The sequence below is a fragment of the Sinocyclocheilus rhinocerous genome, unplaced genomic scaffold, assembly GCF_001515625.1.
Source record: "Sinocyclocheilus rhinocerous isolate Xijiao unplaced genomic scaffold, SAMN03320098_v1.1 scaffold3807, whole genome shotgun sequence".
Lineage (NCBI taxonomy): Eukaryota > Metazoa > Chordata > Actinopteri > Cypriniformes > Cyprinidae > Sinocyclocheilus > Sinocyclocheilus rhinocerous.
The window spans coordinates 335,930-357,078 of record NW_015660506.1 but is presented as its reverse complement, the minus strand read 5'-3'; the positions used below and the strand labels follow the sequence as shown (position 1 = coordinate 357,078).

Below are 21,149 nucleotides of genomic sequence, written 5' to 3'. Positions count from 1 at the left end.
ACACTCATGTTAAAGCATGTTTTCAAAACTAAATTAATAAAGTTAGAGCTGTCGTCTTTTCAATGTTTAGTAGATACAGAAAATCCATCATAAAAAGAAGTATTACTATAATAATAAAAAAGTACCCATTTCAATATTAGTTTTTCACAAAATGTTTAATAATTTTTAACATTATAATATATTTTAAAATTTAGCAAGAACAGTCAATTAGAAATCAAGGTATAGTAAATTTCGCTTATTTTTAAAAAATCTCATTCATGTCCAATCAAGCTGTAATCTTATCAAATTATGCAAAAAGTGTGAAAATATTATACTAGCCCTCATCACCCATTGCATCTGTTTCCTGTCACAATATGTTTAGGACAGAGATACACAACTTAAGTCATACGATTGATCCCTGTTAGTGCAAACAATCTGCTGTAAATGACAGTCATCTTCAGTGTGCAGATATTTGCTTTAAATCACAGTAATGATGCCAGTGACAGTGCTTCTCTGGCAGTCTTTTATTATCTTTTCAGAAATAAATTGAGACAGAAAATACTTAGAAATAGCCAATGGTCCTTAAAGGACGCTTTCGTGGTGCCATTTGTAAACGCCTGATGAAATTTCCATATCGTGTCAGCATTCTAGGACAGTGTTAACTCTCTTGAGGAAACAAACTGCTCACCACAGATCATTAGACAGCACAAGGGATGTATGAAATAACATAAGCACAATATGAAAATAGAAACCGTTTGTAACCAAGACTCCCAGGCTGTTTCCTACATCTGGACAGGTTTACGTCTGGACAAAGGATGTTAGCTGTTAAATGTGGTGAGGGATCTGTACTAGTGTGGGCAGTCATCTTGGCAAAGTCATTACATCTGATGTTTGCTCAGCCAAGTAATATGAGGTTTTTACAGGATCAGGTACATGATATGTTCCTAACACGGTTACCTCATGATATTCCAATATACCGGGCGATGGTGCCCCCATAAAAACCGCTAAATGCTTTTAAGAATTCAGAATTTGGTTTTATAAGCACCAAGTTGAGAAACGAACTTTTCTTGACCTCCCCAATGACCAGATCTGAACTTCTAATGGCCATACTAAAGCAGATTTCCACCTTGAAAAACTAGGCATTTCTTCTTGAAGAATGGCGCTAGGTTTCACTGCACTAAGAACTTTTGGGTTTTTATGACAGAATTTGCATAAAATGCATTAACTGCTAAGACACTAAACACCATTTAAACCATAGATTAAAACAAATAACTTAAATGTTAACTTACCAGTTGCGCAGGTAACTTTAGCACAATGAAGAGAAGCTTATCACCAGCAGGTTCAGAACACCGCATGCTGCGTTTCCCCACAAAGGTCCTCACAGGCGATCGAATTTTTAGTCTTTCGCACATTGCAAACTTAATAAAATAAAATCCGAGGCGAGTCAGCGAGCAACAACAACATGGCGTCTTTTCAAAAAGTTGCAGCAGCTAGTTGAGGGCGGAGCACGTAAGCACGTGCGTGACGTCAGACGGGATTGTACTAAAACTATTTGAGTACACTGCCAAAAACAAATGAAAACATTTGAGTGCTGTAAACTTAAAATTACATTTTTATACTAATTACTCAAAAGATTCGAGGCGAATGAACGTTTTTATTTCTTTTGAGTAAAAGATTTACTATTTGGTCTTACAGTGTACTAAAGCTATATTTAAAGAGAAAATTCACCTAAAAATGAAAATTCTGTAACGAAAATTCATCATTTCTTTACCCTCATGTCATTCCAAAGATATTTTAAGAATATTGGTATAACTAAACCATTTTGGTTACTTTTCACTTTTATTGTATGGACAAAGAGGGCATTTATATATTATTTTGCGTTCCAGAGAATAAAGAAAGTCATACAGGTTTGGAATGAGGGTGAGGAAATGATGACAGAATTATCATCTTTGGATGAACTGTCCCTTTGAGGCAAAGAATGGCCATATATCTTGTGTTTAAAAGTCTGACTCCAGTGTAATGAATTAATAAGATACCATAAACATAGCGAGGTTCAAATTCACCACTATTTGCCACTATTTTAGCACAAAAATGCATTCTGCAAACCATCTTGACAAATTGCTTAAATAGTGCTGTGCTGTATTTAAATTACGTCAGTGTCATGTTTTTATCACAAACACGCCTTCTTTATATGTAAAGTTAGCTCATTATCGATTAGACCTTTAATACAAGAATCTCTCTTTTACTTGGTCCAACATTTGTTTACATCTGTTGATCATGGCAGCAATAATTCATCAAATAATGATGATGTACTGAAAGCATCATAAATGTCCAAATGAACATTATGTATGGTGTACTTGAGCACACTTTTGTCATTTAAAAAAAAACCTGATTCAAGTAGTGGAGCAATGCTCTACAGTCACTGTTAAGTATGTCAGATTGCAGTAGTCTGCGGCATCCTCCTAACCTAATACTCAGATCACGAATTGTGCAAATGTTTTGGCCATGTTTGTATAATCACCTAATTTGCATAATTATTTAAGTGAACTGAAAACAGCACAGACTGCACATGCAAACTATTAAGACGAGACACCCCAAGTGAATAGGGTAAAAAATGCAATTAATAGAACACATTACGAATTAAGGAAGGTTTGTTGTTTAAATATGCAAATGATGAATTATCCTATTAAATATGCACTAATTTGCATACATTTTCTGAAGAAAATCTGAACATTGGATAAAGCCAGATTCAAAATACTTGTTTTATTTTGTTGATGTGTCAGTTAGAGGTTTTTACAGAGGGGATTTTGTATGTCTTTTTATCTTTATACATATAAAAAAAAAATTATGTTTCCCATAAAAAAACAGTATGTTTTTTAGAAATACAATGTATAAAACCAGGATATATATATATATATAGAGAGAGAGAGAGAGAGAGAGAGGAATAAAACCCTCTGTAAACCTTCAGAATATAAATAGGAATAAATCTGTAAAGTTTACATGTACGTGCTGCTAAAGTGCACTGTAACCGATTTTTGTAATTTGAACAGTATTTTACTGTAATATGTACAGTAAGATACTGTAAAATGTGTATACAGTATTTTACTGTAAACAGCAAAGGATTATGGGAAAATATACGGTCACTACTGTTGCCAGTAAGTTACTGTAAAATTTACAGCAACCTATTTACAGTGTGGGATTTCTGCATGAGACTCATTTTGAGAAAACAGGCTTTAAATATATGTATAGCAACTGAAATCTACAGACACACATAGATTAAGTGCAATAAAATAAACACTTAAAAGTGTATTTCGGATGTTTTCTTTCCACTAGCCTGTAACAACACTTTATGAAAACCAAATAGGCCAAAATCTCAAAATTGACCAATGAAAAAGTGTTTTTGCTTGTTGCCTTAACAGCCACGATTCATTCGCAGTGAAGTTTCCCCATAATATTTGTATAGATATTGTCTTGAAAAATTATGGAATTATATCTGTAAACTAAAGTCCATTACAGCCTCTCAACATATAGTTCAAAGTATCCAACTTCTGACTCGCTCTGCATGAATCAGAGGTTTTAGTCTCTCCAAGCACACAAAGTGCAGTAAAACCATCTTACAGTTTCAAGCAGAGGATAAATTCTGAGAAAGGAAATGTGTGCAGTTGGCTCAAACCTGATGAGTCAGCCATGGTCATCTTATGCGGTGTGTTTAAGAGGGCCATTACACAGAGGCTGCAAATCCCCATAAGGTACAATTACCTGAATGAGCTGATTTATCTCCGCTCATCACAGCCTATTATTCCTTGAAACCAAGAGTGCTGGCAGGGCAAGACAGTTGCCTTATAGAAAAGAGCAGGCGATTTGTTTGTTTATTGGGAAAGTGGTACTGTATCTGTAATAGGTGGAAGTGGCCGCCCTGGACATTCAGCTCTGTGTGAATACTTCATAAATATTGCTCTAAACAAGCTACATGCTCGTTTAAGTGCTCGTTTGCGTTTTTGGACAGCGCTATTGTGGCAAACACGCTGTGGCTTTGATATGTCTTCACAGCATTGTACACTTTGCTCATCTGCAAGTGAATTTAATGAGGCCATTACAGTGAAGAGCTGACATCTCTGTTGTGAAGAGAGGTATTCATGGCAGTAAGATGAAAATGCAATTATTTGTAACCTTCTGATATTGCTTGTGTGAAGCCTGGCATCAAACCAAAGTAATCAGTAAAAGTCGGCAAGCGTTCATTAGTTTGCTTCTGGTTTAACATCGCAGCATCATGGCTGAAAACAAGCTGAAATGACACCAGAAAAAGGCATTTTATTATACGAATTAATGGTCGTGCAGAGCTTTGTAAATATTTAATCAGCTCCAGTGGGGAAGTAAAAATATTGTTTTTATTTTAAAGAGTGAACAATCACACTGTTCTAGTTACAGAAAGTAAATGCCTTTAATGTTGTTGCAAACACTGTGTCTACAGCAACCTCACACTGACCTTGGTCACGACAGGTGCATCATGTTTCTTTTGCCTTGAATTTAAAATGGAGAAATTTACATGCATATCTGAATACTCATTGGGGAAAAGAAGCTAAAAGCTGATGGGTGTAACTTGCATCATAAAAAAAAGAATCATGTTCACGAGTCCTGTATCGCAACACTCTGAATAATTGCTAGAGGTAGTTACATTTTCAACAAAGGCAAGGAGGGAAGGAATAAAGGAATGAATGAATGAATGAATGGATTGAAGAACAGACTGGGAAGGTTCTGACTAGGTGTGACGCAGAGTGCTTTGGGTATAAGATTCTTTTTTCTTTGACAGAAACGAGACATAACACAGGGCTCAAAGGGGCCCTTTGTGTCTCGGTGAGTAAATGCTTCTGCTCTTTGAAGCAGCTCTACCTTTCAGGTTGTTCATTATCCTTCAAAACAAATAGCTCCTTTACGCGAACGTCCCTCATTTGTTTAAGACAATATCGTGCAATTAAAATCTAATCAGAGAAAAGGAGGGAATCCATGAATATTTTAATCTGTTTGGCTTCTGAATCTTAATGAAATGGTAATTTATGATGGCTCCGGGCTTCATTCTAGCCAGGGAGCAAATTAACTGGATTTCCAGAGATTCCCCTCAAAAAACGTTCTCTTTTTCCCCCACTGAGTGTGCTTAACATATTGAAATATGATTAAAACATCTATTTAAAGCCCAGACAATTAAAATGTGACCCTGGACCACAAAACCAGTCATAAGGCTATGACTTATGGGCATGGTTTGTTAGGATAGGACAATATTTGGCTGAGATACAACTATTTGAAAATCTGGAATCTGAGGGTGCAAAAAAATCAAAATACTGATAAAAGCGCCTTTAAAGTTGTCCAAATGAAGTTCTTAGCCATGCATATTACTAATCAAAAATGATGTTTAGATATATTTACGGTAGGAAATTTACAAAATATCTTCATAGAACATGATTTTTACTTAATATCCTAATGATTTTTGTCATAAAAGAAAAATCGATAATTTTGACCCATACAATGTTTTTTTGGGGGGGCTATTGCTAAAGATATAACCAAGCGACTTAAGACTGGTTTTGTGGTCCAGGGTCACAAATGTATGTGAAAGTACTTGTTAATGGGAGTTGAAGTATATGCACTTGTTTTTAATACCAGTGACTTCGAGGTCTGACAAAAAACTCGGCCAAGCATAATAACCTGAATTGAAGATTTCCCATGAAAGCCCCTCAACATTAACAGTTTTTGACAAATGCTTTATCTGATAAAAGATGAGGTGAGAATACCTGATATAAAATGAAAGCTGGTTTCATCATGGCAGCTTAGCGCCCATGTAATGCTGTAGAAAATATCAAGAACAAGTCTGACTCCTAACATGAGAGATATGGACGCTGAGAGACATCAAAGTGAGTTTTCTGATGCTAGACTCTGACAGCATTCTCAGAGGTGATAGCATAACCTATAAGTAGACTGACCATTAAAACAATTACTGAGAGGCTAGTTTGTATGTTGTCATGAGTTGCTCATTTGAATTAGCATGTTTTAGAGGAACTTTCTCCCACTTACATCATTTTCACTCAGATAAATGTGTTTTAGAGCTTTTACCATATTTGTTAGGTAATTAAAAAAAATAATAATTATAGGGACTCCTTTGATATTTTTTGTTTTTTGTTTTTTTATATACTGAACTAGCTCAACCCTCACAGAAACTGTGGATTTACTATTCTTGCAGGAGCATAAAAATTTATCTAGGGCTCAGTGAAGTAACAATTTCTCTAAACGTTCATTAAATACTGTGGCAGCATACAAATTCTACACCTGTCTGGTAGATACATGTTAAAAAGAACTTTCATTAATACATCATAAAATTAAATGTTCTCATTTTTTTCTCAGATTGACAGAAACTCAAAAATAACCCATCATCACTTTGACAAGAGTACATGAGTAATCAAAGCCAGCAAATAATTTTTTTCTCCTCGCATGTTAATGATTCATTTAAAACAATGTGAAATCTGATTAAAGTTGCATGAGGCAAAACTCAGTTGTCAAAAGGAGACCCACTCATGATGGTCTGACTGTGAAATTGTGGCCCCAGGTTTTCAAACAGTGTGAAAGCTTCTCTTTAGAGACACACAAAAGGTCTTGAACTTTCAGGTGTGGTAGATCTCAGCCAGAGATGGGCTAATATCATATCTTACAGCAAATTCATACTATCAAAAAATGTAATTACACTGAGAACATTTGGATAAGGATACAGAATTGCTGGATGAATGTAAATAAATGTGACCTTGGGCTCTTCCTTACTTCTTAAGAGTATTTTAAAACATAATATTGCTTGTGTCATGTTTTATGGGAATGGTTTATAGTCAATGTCAAGGTTAAATAATATCAGATATTTAGAATAATGTATTGATTCAGCATTACATTTATTGTAATGCCAGTGAGAAATCATTGGTTTTACCTTCATACTCTACTGTTCAAGTTTGGGGTCTGTAAGGTTTTATTCTCAAAAATACAGTAAAAACAGTAATATTGGGAAATATTGCAATTAAATTTTTTTTTATTGTAATACATTTTAAAATGTAATATATTCTTATGATGGCAAAGCTGAATTTTCAGCATTGTTACTCCAGTCTTCAGTGTCACACGGTCCTGAAAATATATGATTTGCTGCTCAAGAAACATTTCTTATCAAAGTTGAAAACAGTTGTACAGTTTAAGATTTTTGTGGAAACCGTGATACATTTTTTTCAGGATTCATTGATGAATAGGATGTTGAAAAGAACAGCATTTATTTTTTAAATAGTAAAGACATTTATGTTACAATACATTTCTATCACTTTTGATCAATTTAATGCATCCTTAGTGATTTTTTTTTCATAAAATTTTACTGACTCCAAACTTTTTAATCGTAACATCATACACTCTGAGAAAACGAATGTAAACTGATGTAGAATATAATCAGAAGTCAAAGCAGTAACTAACATCTCCCAGGTTCTGTTTATTTTGCTTTGTCATTGTTGTTATTCATTTTACATCCATTCATGTTGCTTCAGGCCATTACTGTGTGTCCATGGTCTGTCAGCACTGCTACAATAGCTTTATTTATCTTTCCCTCCTTCTCATTTAGCAGACCACCCCTCCAAGCTGCCTGATAACACAACCAATAACTGACAACTCAAATGGCAATGTGGCAGTCTCTTCATCAGCAGCAGCACTAAATACAGAGACCCAGCAACTTCACTGCAATTAACCATTTGAAATCAGCCTCCTTAAACCCGTTTTGAAAATGCATTAACATAGTTTAATTCAAATGTAGCACTTTGCAAATGCTGTGCACTTTTCTAACCACTTTAAATTTAAATTCAGAGCCCTATTTGCCTTGCCAAATCATTACTAGACCTGCACTGCAGCATCTACCAAAAGTGCACATATAATAACAGCTGTGGGAGGATCTATGGGTATGATATATTTATGTATTTAAAATAGCGCTGTCAAAATAAAAGCCTCATAAAGACAGATATACAAGACACAAGTGAAGGAAAAAAGGAAAGTGTTCTGTTCTGTGAGACATGAATCCATAAGAGACTATGAGACTGGCTTCTTTAAGATGGAAGGTGCAACAGTGCCCTCCTCTGAGAAAAGCAAGACAAGTAGAAAGTAAAGGGTCATTGTTCCAATAATTAACACTGTCATAATTTACTTAATTTTCGAACCCATACAACTTTCTTTTTTTCTGTGAAATACAACAGATGTTAGGCAGAATGAGAACTGACAGCCTCAGTCGCTATTCACTTTCATGGCATCTTTTTCCACACAATAAAAGTGAATTGTAAGCGAGGTTGCCTCCTTTTGTGTTCCACAGTAGAAAGAAAATCATAGGCTACATGTTTGGCACGACATGGAGGTTAATAAATGATGACAGAACCTTCATTTTTGGGTGAATTGTTCCTATTAAAAGGGCTAGTTGCAAACACAAAGCGAGATAAACAGCCCAACTATGTACAGCGCCCTCTGGTGGTTATATTGACAAATTTGAAACGCCAAATTGACAAGGTTAACAACATAAACGGTAAAGAATAATAGCAGTGAACACAACCAGACCTCAGTGATATTGTTAGTCATTTTAAAGGGAAATAAACTTGTACTTACAGTCGTGCTGGATTTCCTTGGGCACTCATTTTTTTCCTTCATTTTATCCCTTTTTTTTTTTTTTTTGAGCTTTATAGGAAAATAGACTCAAAGCATTATAGTATTAAATGAATGTAAATTTATGGAATCCCGTTCCCTTTTATAGAGGGACTCAGAGGTTTGCAAATATAGACGAACGCTGAGGGAATCTGAAGGCCGGCGTTGTTTAAACAGCCACTTTTATTTCAGCGTCATTGGAGATTTTGGTGAATAATCACCCATAAAGGCCAGAATATGAGAAATGATGGTAATATGAGAGGCACTCAGGAACAAATGAGCAGCGGCGCGAGGCAGCACTATTCCTGGATCCGCGGGCCGCTCCTTTACCGGCAGCGCAAACCCGCCGCAGACACATATCATCTCCTCTCATCTCTGAGTGACGAGAAACGACTGGTTTCAGGTGTCTAATGAGCTGTGGTCAGTTCGCATTGTGCCATTTCTCAAAAAAAAAAAGTATTTTAATTGGGGTGTTTAGTCACCGTCTCACCGCAATGAAACAAAATATTGGTGGGCAGATGTTTTTGTTTGTCCTTACAGAATACTTCCTTAGATGTCACATTTGTTGCACCATTTTAACTTTTCCGATTTAAATTGAATAATTTTAGTGATTTATTACAAGACCTGCAAGACAGAGCTGTACTAGTCTCATATCTAGTTTGAATAGTCAGTCATGGCTGGATTAAGGTCCTCTGACTAAAGTTGATCAAAAATGTATATAAAAAAAATAAAAAAAAGATGTGCCCAGGAGCCTCAAGGGACCATGACTTTGGAACCAGAGTTTAATTTGACCTCAACAAGATCCCATCCAAGAACAACAATGACTCAAAGTGAAAGGAAACGAGTTGAACATATACAATAAATATTTTAATAGCAATGTACAATGATATCTTCAGCTGCATAAGAGCAGAATATCTTTCCCCACAAGACATGGACGAACGGCTGAAATACCACAAGGAATCTGTCTTTCAGATGTCCTTCCCTCCAGTGACAACAGCGTTTTTCACTTCAGCCAGATGCCTTTGTCACCGACGTCTTCATTATAACCTTCAGCGTACTTCTTTCCTGGGAGCTAAGGAGAGATTTTCATGTCACATGTTAGATTCTTTAAAGCCCCGGTGTGCAATGGCAACATTTTACCGTGACCTTTAAAGAAATACACTGAAAATAAAATAAAGTAAAAGACTAGACACGTAATCTAGATTCATGAGCTCCACTTCCACATGTTCTCTCAGCTGAGGTAAAGCTCCATATGTTTTAGTGCAAGGACTGACAAGGTGGTGATCAGATGAGCAGATGAAAAATCTGATGGCTGAACACGACGAGGAGCTCATCACTCCCCAAGATCAATATAACAGTGCCAGGAATCATTAATGGCCATACAAAGCACTTCTGTCACCCACTCCAGAAGTCTATCTGTCTCCTGATTTTGTAATGCCACCGACATCACTAAATGTCCTCAGGTGATACTCCTGCTTTGCGAAAACACTCAATCATTATGCAGGAACTTGTTGGGACATTGTTTGGGCTCCTGGACACACAATGGCTTGTACACAAATGTATCTGACAAAAACATAATATCACCTAGTTGATATCACCTGTCACTACTGATAAAATAAGAAGAATAGCTAATAGAGTTCAGACATAGTTGCACATGGCCAAAATTAGGTCTTAAGCACATGCACCCCATTACATGAGGTTTGTGATCAGTCTTTTACATTTAGTGGCACAGTTTCAGTGGAGGGCACATACCGATTTGAAAGCATAGTAGGCAGCATCAAACTCATGAGCACCAACTGTGACTTCTGGAAGATATCTGGGGATGCAGGTCATGTTGGCTACTCTTTGCTTGTCCTCCACCCTAATGAATGGGGAAAAAGAGAGAAAATCCACATTTGCTTTTATTTTTCTTTGAACCTCTAGATGGCACAAAAACATACCGCAGAACCTTTAAATGTCTGATTTTCACTGTACACATTCAAATTTTTCTGAAGATACAGACAGCAATGCACTTGCAGCAAAGTTTATTCTGCACTAAATTGATCTAATATTCAGGGTTTTTTTATGTTCAAAGTAATTACATTTACATATTGTATTTGCTGTTAATGCTAAAGACACAATAATTGAGAAGATGATAAATAGCTGGCTGACTTTTCCATTTATTGACATAACATGATTAGATTCAGATGGTTAATATCATTTATTAGGTTGCGTGTCCACCTTAGAGATAATAACCATATTTATAATGTAACCATCATAATTAAAAATGTGAATTTAATCATATTTATATATACATATAATTTTATTGTTATTACTGTGAAGTCATAATAACATGGCATCTGCTTCAAAACTTTTAAAGCAAATCTCTTTATGAATTATTTTCCCACAAAATGTTTTGCTCCATCAAAAACACACACATTTATTTATGCAATCAATACACTATAGGAGTAGTGAAAAGCACTACTTAAGGTGTGCCTTTAGCCCCATTGTACCCTACAATAAAATATATATAATCTCGGTGAAAAATTTAAAGCAAGTATGGATGATATCAAGAGAAATTTATTAATGTGGCCAACCAGAACTAAATGACAGATAATAATTCCAGCCAGCCCAAGGAACAGTCTACAGAAAGAAATAAAATAGTGAAATGTAAATAAATCAAGCACTCACAGCATTCGAATATGGTGGAAAGTGACGTCATCTTGCTCCAGCCAAGGACCCTTCTCAAACTTGAGGTACTCGATATCCTCCACAACCTGAAAAGAAAAAACAGAGTCAGAGCAGTGACATTTGTCTGCCTCAATGTGCTCCATACACAGGTTCGATCCTTACCCTCTCAATGTCCTGGGCTTGGGTTGCGTCATAGGCAAGGACCTCTGCCTCTTCACTGAAAATGAGATACAGGTTTTTGAAACTAAAACTGAAACTTTGATATACTCACACCACCAGAAAATGCACATGCTTTGAACTTACTTTAAATAAACAATTAATTTTATTTTAATTACTGTTGTTACTTTTTGTAACAATAGTAATTCTATAGAAAAATATGAATAATGATACTATAAAATATTATTACAATTATACTATATTAATAACGTGTGTGTGTGTGTGTGTATATATTATTTTTTCTGTAAAATAATTACAGTACTTATCAGTTACATTTACAAAGACAAATGTAGTAGATTAGCTACTGACCTGATTTTAGGAAGGAAGTTCTTCTTGTACGCCGTCTCAATGCTCTTTAGGTAGCTTAAAGGAACATTCTGGAGGTATGACTGTATAAGTAAGGCAATGACAAATCAAATTTACTGATGTGATGTTGGTCATTCAATCACCAATTAATACTCTCTTCCTGAATTTGTCAAAATTAAAAAAAATTATTATTAAAAATTGAAATATTTAATTCTTTACTCAGAACCCTTATTAGTCAGAAAGTTGAGATAGTTTTAGCATGAAAGCTGGAATAGAAAAACAGATCCATTTCATAACTTGCTTGACTAACTCAGCATGGCTAACTTCACGTGGAAATGCAAAAATATTTTGTCAATTATTTCCCCAATTATACAATGTATAAAACCCCCCATGCAGCAAACAAATCAAATTCAAATAATTAAGAAATTATTTTGTGTTCTTATTTTTGTACATTAAAATCAAAAGATTAATTATTTCAACCAACAACGAGTCAAATCAATGTGTTCCCCTCCTCACACAAACCTTTCCTGATGCCTTGAGATTTTTCTGGACCTCTTCAGCAGGTAAGTCCACATAGATGACCAGATGAGGGGGCAGAAACTCACAGATACTGACACCCTTAACCTCATTATAGTGATCCACACCTGCAGAATAGCAACATATATCATACATCCTTTTCATTTCAATTAACAAAAAACAGCTCTGATATATTATCCACTGTAATATGACCACCAGCATTTTTTTCACCTTCATATCATTTTACACTATGAATTTCGGACATAATCACTCACACTGCTTTCGGATGAAGCCTTCTTTGAACATGGCCTCCAAAAATACAATGTCACTAAATGGAGATCGTTCCAGAATAACTCCCTGTCCTGAGAGAGGGAAACAGAGAAAAAAGAATAGCATAAACAAACTGGAGTCCCAATGTGTTCTCACAACTTTTATATAGGGTAATACGTTTGTGCTGTAAGGTTTTCATTTCGATCAATATAAGTGAACAGCTATTAAGTATCAAACAGCTTTGGTCACCTGTAGAGAGCAGGTGTTCAACAGCATCAGAGTACTGTAGCAGCCTCATGAGGTACATCCAACACTGCAGGCGGTAAGAGTTACCGTCACTGGCTTTGGGTTCCAAGTAAAACTTCTCCAGACTGCAGTTTCCATTAAAAGTCTTATCTAGAGGAACTTTCTCCTTTGTCATTTTGTCCACATAGTGTATGTCTGGCTCGGGCATGTACAGCATCCCTGATGAGAGAAACATTGAATACTGAATTAATATTTTTAATTTTACACACACACATTACATTATATAAATAAATAAACATATACATATAAAAGAACAATTTAAAAATAAAACTAGAGAGCCAGACATTGTCTTACCGAGTTTATCAGCCAATTTTTGTGCAAGCACTCCCTTTCCACATGCCAAGTTGCCATCAATGGAAATGATTTTGCTGTTTTCCTTGAAGTGGGAGGTTGTCCTCTCCCCCAGAGCATAAGCCCACCATCCATACCGCAGGTTACTGACAGCACTTGTGTGGATTTGAGCCTTAAGTGTATAAAACATCCTGTTATTTTTCCTGCAAATAGGTTGATGTTGTCTGACAGCGTGTACAGTCATGATCAGCTGCAATATCACTATATATAGTGTCAAGCCATTAATGATTGCTGACACGTTTGTTTTAAATACAAAACAACAAAACAATTTGTTTTGATAGAACTAGTGTGACATGAACACGGGGTTTCACTGAACCAACGTCAATGCACGTTTATATAAATGTTACATTGCTTAAGTAAACATATGAGCAGATACATTAATGTGTCAGTAGGAAGTGATTTTCACAGCTGCAGTTCTGCTGTTGTCCTTCAGGACTATGGACTATATGAGACCCGAACTAACAGATCAACCTTTTGTCTGGAGTGCAGAGGCTGTTTTTCAATCTTACCGTCGCCACAGGCGATACTGCTTTCCAAGCTGCTGCACCCGAGGGCACAACCAGCCGAAATAACCGCAACGCCATCGCGAAACTTCACAAACTCCAGTGAGTCTGATGATCCTCAATGTCGCCGACGGATCTCTGCGTCGCGGGAGTTTTGCGTCATCGGTGCGTCACGTGGTTTCTTCATATGACAAAAGCCCTAGCCGAAATAAAAATGACAAAGAACTGAAGTTGTTTTGTTTGTTAAATACATTATTTCTTATAGATGTATTGGGGTTGGTTCTTGAATTTCTATATTTAATTATATGTTATTTTATTTTGTGTGTTGTCCATAGACTGTAAAAACAGGTGTTGTCGTATGTATTGTAAAGAGGTTCCCACCACAGGTTTTGTTAAATAATAATAAAAGTAATAATAATAATAACTACGATAAACATAACTACTAAAATGAAAAGATTGTAGAGAGGCTTCCACCACAGGTTATGTTAAATAATAATAATAATAATAATAATAATAATAATAATTGCGATAAACATAACTACTAAAAATAAAGTAAAAAAAACGTTTTTTTTGGAATTTCAAGTTAATAAGATGGTTCCCAAACAAAATGGTTATGAAAACAGTTACAATTAAACTATACCTACTATGTATATAATTAAATGAATCGATTTCAAAATAACTAAAGAATGGACCCTTTTCACAAGACTGTGATGACACGTTTAACGGTCATCAGCATCGTAAATCCTCGAACGTTTTTTCATATTTGGATTTTTTTTTTTTTTAAACGTGTTAAAAATAAGTTTGAAACAGTTGTGGGAAGCGTGCTGGTGGTGACGCTGAAGGCGAGCGACCGTGGTGCTGTTCGTTTATAGCCTAAGTTTAGCTTTTAAGTTCTGGCGCTTTTATTTAGGCTTCAAAATTCCTCAAAGTTATATTATTTTGTGAAGATTATCTTGATGGACAAAACGTGTAAGTTTCATGAACTATGGTTGAACACAGAGCTTATTTTATTTGCGATAGTCCAAAAGCCTATGGAAAAATCCTATAGGCTTTTTGTCGAGGGAACCAGTGTCGTGCCAACAGCCGATCCGCCTACAAAGTGACGTCATAGTTGTAGGTCCAATAGCACCTAATCACCACCAGATGGCTAACACTTATTTTATGTCCGTAGATTTGATGATATATGGATCTAGAGGTGAGATTTGGCTCTGACAGTTTGGCTCTGAAGATGAATGTGAAAACCGAACTGTCCTGAACATGCAGAACATTTGTGCTAAAAGAGGAATTGTTGTCTGAAGAAATGTATGTTTTGTATGCTGGAGAATGTTAGTACGTGAATATGGATGTGTAAACAGTAAACGTTTATATATGCATTGAAAGTTGAGTGAATGTGTGGCATTCGTCCCATGGGCTCTGTTTGTATTGCCAGCAGATGCCAGTAGAGTCTACTGTGGCGTCTAAACCGACATAAACGCGGACAGAAGAAGAATACGCTGTTGCCATAGTAACCGTTGTTAGCTGGAGCAGATTTGTTGTTGGCTAATTTTGGAGCTAGTTGTGTTGACGCTGTTGGCGTCAGTTGTGTTCATATGTTCTGCCTTCAGAAAAAGCTAATCAAATATACACAAACGCGTTTTATTTCTGCTCTGAATCGGATCGGTAACTACATGTCTTTATTATTGTCTTTACTGCTCTGACTCTTGTGTTTTGAATGACCGACAGCTTGCTCAGGTTCACAGATTTGATGGCTCTGACACATCGTCAACCACCCGCTTTGTCAAGATTTCTTAAAATATTCTTACCATAGAAAATCGTGTAACCAATCATTTTCAGGCCACAATTATTTCCCTTCACTACGCAAGGCATTTGACAATGCTGTCAGTGTTTTATTCTTTATTATTATAGGAAATGTTTAGCATTTAACGTTATTGGTTATGAAACAAGACAGACAGACGTTCGATCTTTTAATGTCGCTCAAAATAGTGATATTGGTTTGTAAATTTAACGGATCATCATTTCATTCAGATTCACAGCAGTAAATTAAGTCAAATAATTAATCACTAAGCAGCACAAATGTCTACTTCTATACATAATATTGTTTGTTCTTTATATACAGTGTGTGTGTGTGTGTGTATGTATATGTACATACTTTCTCTAATCCGTTCATCTATTTGTACACTGTACTCATCGGCTCTGAAGATGAATGTGAAAACCGAACTGTCCTGAACATGCAGAACATTTGTGCTAAAAGAGGAATTGTTGTCTGAAGAAATGTATGTTTTGTATGCTGGAGAATGTTAGTACGTGAATATGGATGTGTAAACAGTAAACGTTTATATATGCATTGAAAGTTGAGTGAATGTGTGGCATTCGTCCCATGGGCTCTGTTTGTATTGCCAGCAGATGCCAGTAGAGTCTACTGTGGCGTCTAAACCGACATAAACGCGGACAGAAGAAGAATACGCTGTTGCCATAGTAACCGTTGTTAGCTGGAGCAGATTTGTTGTTGGCTAAATTTGGAGCTAGTTGTGTTGATGCTGTTGGCGTCAGTTGTGTTACTATTTTCTGCCTTGAGGAAAAGCTAATCAAATATACACAAAAGCGTTTTATTTCTGCTCTGATTTGGATCGGTAACTACATGTATTTATTATTGTCTTTAATGCTCTGACTCTTGTGTTTTGAATGACCGACAGCTTACTCAGGTTCACAGATTTAATGGCTCTGACACATCGCCAACCACCTACTTTGTCAAGATTTCTTAAAGTATTCTTACCATAGAAAATCGTGTTACCAATCATTTTCAGGGCACGATTTCTTTCCATTCTCTACGCAAGGCGTTTGACAATGCTATCAGTGTTTTACGTTACTCTTTATTATTATAGGTAATGTTTAGATTGAACGTTATTGGTTATGAAACAAGACAGACAGACGTTCGATCTTTTAATGTCGCTCAAAATAGTGATATTGGTTTGTAAATTTAACGGATCATCATTTCATTCAGATTCACAGCAGTAAATTAAGTCAAATAATGAATCACTAAGCAGCACAAATGTCTACTATACATAATATTGTTTGTTCTTTATATACAGTGTGTGTGTGTGTGTGTATGTATATGTACATACTTTCTCTAATCCGTTCATCTATTTGTACACTGTACTCATCTTCTCTGCTCATCTCAAAACATTTTAGTCTATTCTCATGTTTACTAGTATTATTACTGGCTATTATGAGAAATTCAGTCATCTGTCTATATTGATTTTTCTTTTAGGCACTGGAAGACAGAAGATGTCAGGAGATCTTGTAGCTGTGTGGGACGTGGCTTTGAGTGATGGTGTGCACAGGATTGAATTTGAACATGGCACAACCACAGGAAAGCGGGTCATTTACATAGATGGAAAGGTGAGAAAGTTTTAGTACAAATAGCTGACACTCAGGCTAATACTTGTTGAGGTTCAGTCATACTTGTAGAATCTACTAATGACAATTTATTTAAAAATAAATCAAATAAACCAAAGCTGGAAACAAATTAAGAAGCTGCACTTTGTTCCCATTTGTAATATTAGAATGTAATAAAGAAAATCTATGTAGAAATAGAGTTGCCAATTATAGATTGTTAAAAAATATATTTAGACCAAAACAAGGATGGAAATAAATGAAAACGTTGCAGTTAGTTTGTGGCCATTTGTTGAGTTTACTGAAGAAAATCAATGTAGAAAATCAGTAGCCAGGGACAACGGTCAGTTATGCCATTTTGAATCTGTATTCCAGAGCTGTGTATTTAATATTTATTTATTTATCTAGTTGATGATCTTGACTATAGTGTTCTAGAAATATGTGACATGAGTATTTTCATTATAATGATGGGAAAAGAAGTGCTGATGCCTCACATGTTTGTTCATAACTTTCCCAGGAAGCCATAAGGAGAGATTGGATGTTCAAACTGGTTGGAAAGGAGACTTTTCATGTGGGTGGTACAAATACAAAGGCCACTATTAACATCGATGCAGTGAGTGGCTTTACATACGAGTACACTCTCGAGATTAACGGACAGAGCCTGAAGAATTACATGGAGAATCGCTCCAAAGTTACCAGCACATGGCTCCTCAACCTTGATGGCATTGACTGCAGAGTGGTTCTGGGTAAGAAATACCTGGTCACAGGTTGCTCAAATGAATATGTGATTTGATTGGTCTGTGATGAAGCTTTTTTCTCTTGTTCCCTCGACAATACTGATTCCTGTATTTTGTTAGAATGTAGAAACCAAAGGCATGGATTCATTTTGTGTTCATTGTTATAAGTGGATAACAATGAACACAATAAATAACACAATCCATTATTTTCCCATTGCAGTACAGCAGCTCTCTGAAATGCTGAAAGCCTTTTCTCACTTAACATCTGTGACCTGCCACACAGTCAGCAGCAGTGATTAACTTTAGATTAAATGTTAAAGAAGGTTAAAAAAAGATCACAAATCTCTTTAAATAATTAGTGCTTAACAATAAGAGGAGTTTCTCTTGTAATAAAAACACAAACGTTTTCAAACAGTCTTGTTAACTTCATGGGAGCGCTAGTGAGCAGATGGATACCAAGCTTTAGTGAACATTAGCACTTTTATCAGCTCATGAAAGTAGAGCATGTGACTTAGTTAGATAACACTTTTAACTATCACACAGAAACTTCCAAGGACTTTCCAGACCTTTGATTTATGTGTTTATATGGCTTATGTACCAGGGGTGTAGCAACAAGTGGTGTACTAGGACACATTTTTTAAAGACTAGCCACTAAGTAGGTTATCAATCACAGGTCCTGCTGAACCTGACAGTATACATTTTGACTAAAATATCAACTTTTATTTTCAATAGGAGTGATAGCTAACATAGAATGAGACAACAGGCTGATATAGAGAACTCCCATTTTTCAGATGAAAAATGCAGTATTGTGCATTTAATTCTTCCCAGTTGCATGTTTTTAATATGTAATTTTACTGTGATAACATCATGGATTATTAAAATTAAAACATATTTTTGTGTACCAGTATGGGCACCTGTCACTCAGGTTAACCATGACCTGTGGTCATTTGGCTTATGCTTTTAAACAACAGTAATGTACAGTTAGTGTATTTCATAACTGACAGTCAATGTGGCTGAACAGACAAGTCAAATGCCAACAAGAAAAGGTCAGCACAAGACACAATCACACACATAAGATAATGCTGAGATCCTAAATTTACAGTAAGTCACAGATCAGAGCACTGAAGGTGAGTCAATGAGACTAGTTTATATTGATGTTTTCATCTTTATCACTCATCCTGCAACCTGCTAATTGATCAACAGAGAAAGATTCCATGGATATATGGTGCAATGGACAGAAAATGGAAACAGCTGTAAGTCCAGCAGTTACTATATTCACTTACATTTATTTTCTAAACATTTTATTAGTTTTTTTGTATTTATTTTTTTTGTAATACTGCTATTTGTTACCATAAGTTAATACATTAATTATCTTGAACTAAATTAACAATATTTTTGAAGCATTTATTTAATGTAGTTAATGTTGATTTCTAATTTCCATTTTAATTTCTTCTACTTTTTAACAGTTCAAGTTGTGTAAAGTAACATTAGTTAATGAATTAGGAGTGAACATAAGTTAACAATGAGCACTTTATTTATTAACTTTGTTTTAAAAAGTTTATAACTTAATATGAGCCCAAATTTATAAATGCTGTAAAAATTATTTTTCATTGTTAGTTCAAGCTACCTAAAGCATTAAGTAATGTTAATGAATTGAACCTTAATGTAAAGTCTGTCTTACTGTATATATATATATATATATATATATATATATAAGATATGACTGTACAGAAATAATGACAGTCCCCACCCAGGTCTTATTTTAGCTGATACCTTAGGTCACCGCAATCTGTAGCACCTCTCAATAAAGGTCTTGCTCTTCGTGTAAAAGTGAGTGTGTCTTCAGTAAACAGCAGCTGATCAGATTTTAATTCAGTTTTAGATCAACAACACTTTTTATTATATATACTGCAGTCTTGGTTCACTGTGGAGGAAAAAATAATCCCATCAGACTGAAATTACTTGCTTGTGGATTTTACCAGTAATAAAATAAGCAAAATAAAACTCTAAATCTATCATCTGACACAAGTTAGATTAAGTGTCCTAACACAATCAACAAGGCAAAGATAAAAACAAAAATGTGGATAGTTTAGATTTTTTTCACTGACATTTGACAATGTCAAAGTAGATGTGGCCACAGCCCTACTGAACGTACCAGTTCCACAACATATGTGACTACCATTCATTCAGGAGAAAAACATTTCATCTCTCTTGTTGTTCTCCCTCAGGGTGAGTTTGTTGATGACGGCACAGAGACGCATTTCACTCTGGGTGACCATGACTGCTTCATTAAGGCTATGAGCAGCGGCAAGAGACGAGATGGCATCATTCACACGCTACTGGTGGATGGCATGGAAATCTCAGAGTCCGAGTGATCTGTGTGAATGAGTGTGTGAGTGTGTTTGGATTATCCATCCTCATGAGAAGTGAATATACAGTCAGGTCCATATACATTTGGACACAGGCACAATTTAATTTTTTTTAGCCGTTGATCAAAACATATTCAAGTTACAGTTATATAATGAATATGGGCTTAAGGTGCACACTCAGCTTTAATTTGAGTGTATTCTCGTCAAAATTGGAGGAAAGGTTAAGGAATTAAAGTTCTTTGATATGTACCACCCATCAGTTAAGCAAGGTAAAAGGTCTGGAGTTGATTAGTGTGCCATTTGCATTTGGAAGCTGTTGCTGTGAACCCACATCATGTGGTCAAAGGAGTTCTCCATGCAAGTGAAACAGACAATTGTTAGGCTTCAAAAACGAAACAAATCCACCAGAGAGATAGCAGGAACATTCGGTGTGGCCAGATCAACAGTTTGGTACATTCAGAGAAAAAAAAGAACGCACTGGTGAGCTCAGCAACATAAAAAGGCCTGGACGTCTATGCAGGACAACGGTTGTGGGTGATCGGAGGATCCTCTCCATGGTAAAGAAAAACCCTTTCACAACATCCAGCCAAGTGAAGAACACTCTCCCAGAGGTAGGCGTGCCACTTTCAAAGTCTACAATCAAGAGAAGACTTCACGAGAGCAAATACAGAGGGTTCATCACAAGGTGTAAACAAGACCAGACCACTTCTGGAAAACCATTCTTTGGACGGATGAAATTAAAATCAACCTGTATGTAAAAAGTATGGAGAAGGCTTGGAACAGCTCATGATCCAAAGCATACAACATCATCTGTGAAACATGGTGGATGGTGGAGGATGTGTGACAGC

General features: G+C 35.8%; 2 protein-coding genes across 3 annotated transcripts; one reads left to right on the top strand and one right to left on the bottom strand.

Annotated features, from left to right (window-relative positions):
* Nucleotides 1-9,512: 9,512 nt before the first annotated feature.
* Nucleotides 9,513-13,963, bottom strand: LOC107725217 (NADH dehydrogenase [ubiquinone] 1 alpha subcomplex subunit 10, mitochondrial). Of its 2 annotated transcripts, none has more exons than XM_016534406.1 (10): nucleotides 13,809-13,963; nucleotides 13,243-13,411; nucleotides 12,892-13,107; nucleotides 12,648-12,734; nucleotides 12,391-12,500; nucleotides 11,860-11,939; nucleotides 11,497-11,551; nucleotides 11,335-11,420; nucleotides 10,417-10,525; nucleotides 9,513-9,736 (listed from the first exon to the last, which is right to left on the bottom strand). In XM_016534406.1, the coding sequence occupies exons 1-10, from the start codon at nucleotides 13,881-13,883 to the stop codon at nucleotides 9,668-9,670; spliced, it is 1,056 nt and encodes a 351-aa protein (XP_016389892.1). In that variant the 5' UTR covers nucleotides 13,884-13,963; the 3' UTR covers nucleotides 9,513-9,667. The 2 variants fall into 2 exon arrangements, with proteins under 2 accessions (XP_016389892.1, XP_016389891.1); XM_016534405.1 differs by having other exon boundaries at nucleotides 9,520-9,736; nucleotides 12,379-12,500.
* A 1,328-nt stretch (nucleotides 13,964-15,291) lies between these two features.
* On the top strand, nucleotides 15,292-20,430 carry LOC107725233 (fas apoptotic inhibitory molecule 1-like). Its single transcript, XM_016534426.1, has 5 exons — nucleotides 15,292-15,461; nucleotides 17,071-17,201; nucleotides 17,713-17,941; nucleotides 19,136-19,185; nucleotides 20,161-20,430. Exons 1-5 carry the CDS (start codon nucleotides 15,392-15,394, stop codon nucleotides 20,305-20,307), a joined length of 627 nt encoding a protein of 208 aa, XP_016389912.1. The 5' UTR covers nucleotides 15,292-15,391; the 3' UTR covers nucleotides 20,308-20,430.
* Nucleotides 20,431-21,149: the final 719 nt, after the last annotated feature.

Bases quoted from the DNA above. Each gene is read 5' to 3' on its own strand.
- LOC107725217 (XM_016534405.1), bottom strand. From the start codon at position 13,883: ATGGCGTTGCGGTTATTTCGGCTGGTTGTGCCCTCGGGTGCAGCAGCT. The intron at 11,421-11,496 runs GTAAGGATCGAA...TTTTCTTTTCAG, and splicing joins AAGCCCAGGACATTGAGAGG to GTTGTGGAGGATATCGAGTA. The intron at 10,526-11,334 runs GTGAGTGCTTGA...CCCATTCATTAG, and splicing joins TTCCACCATATTCGAATGCT to GGTGGAGGACAAGCAAAGAG.
- LOC107725233 (XM_016534426.1), top strand. From the start codon at position 15,392: ATGTTCTGCCTTCAGAAAAAGCTAATCAAATATACACAAACGCGTTTT. The intron at 17,202-17,712 runs GTGAGAAAGTTT...TAACTTTCCCAG, and splicing joins TCATTTACATAGATGGAAAG to GAAGCCATAAGGAGAGATTG. The intron at 17,942-19,135 runs GTAAGAAATACC...ATTGATCAACAG, and splicing joins TGACTGCAGAGTGGTTCTGG to AGAAAGATTCCATGGATATA.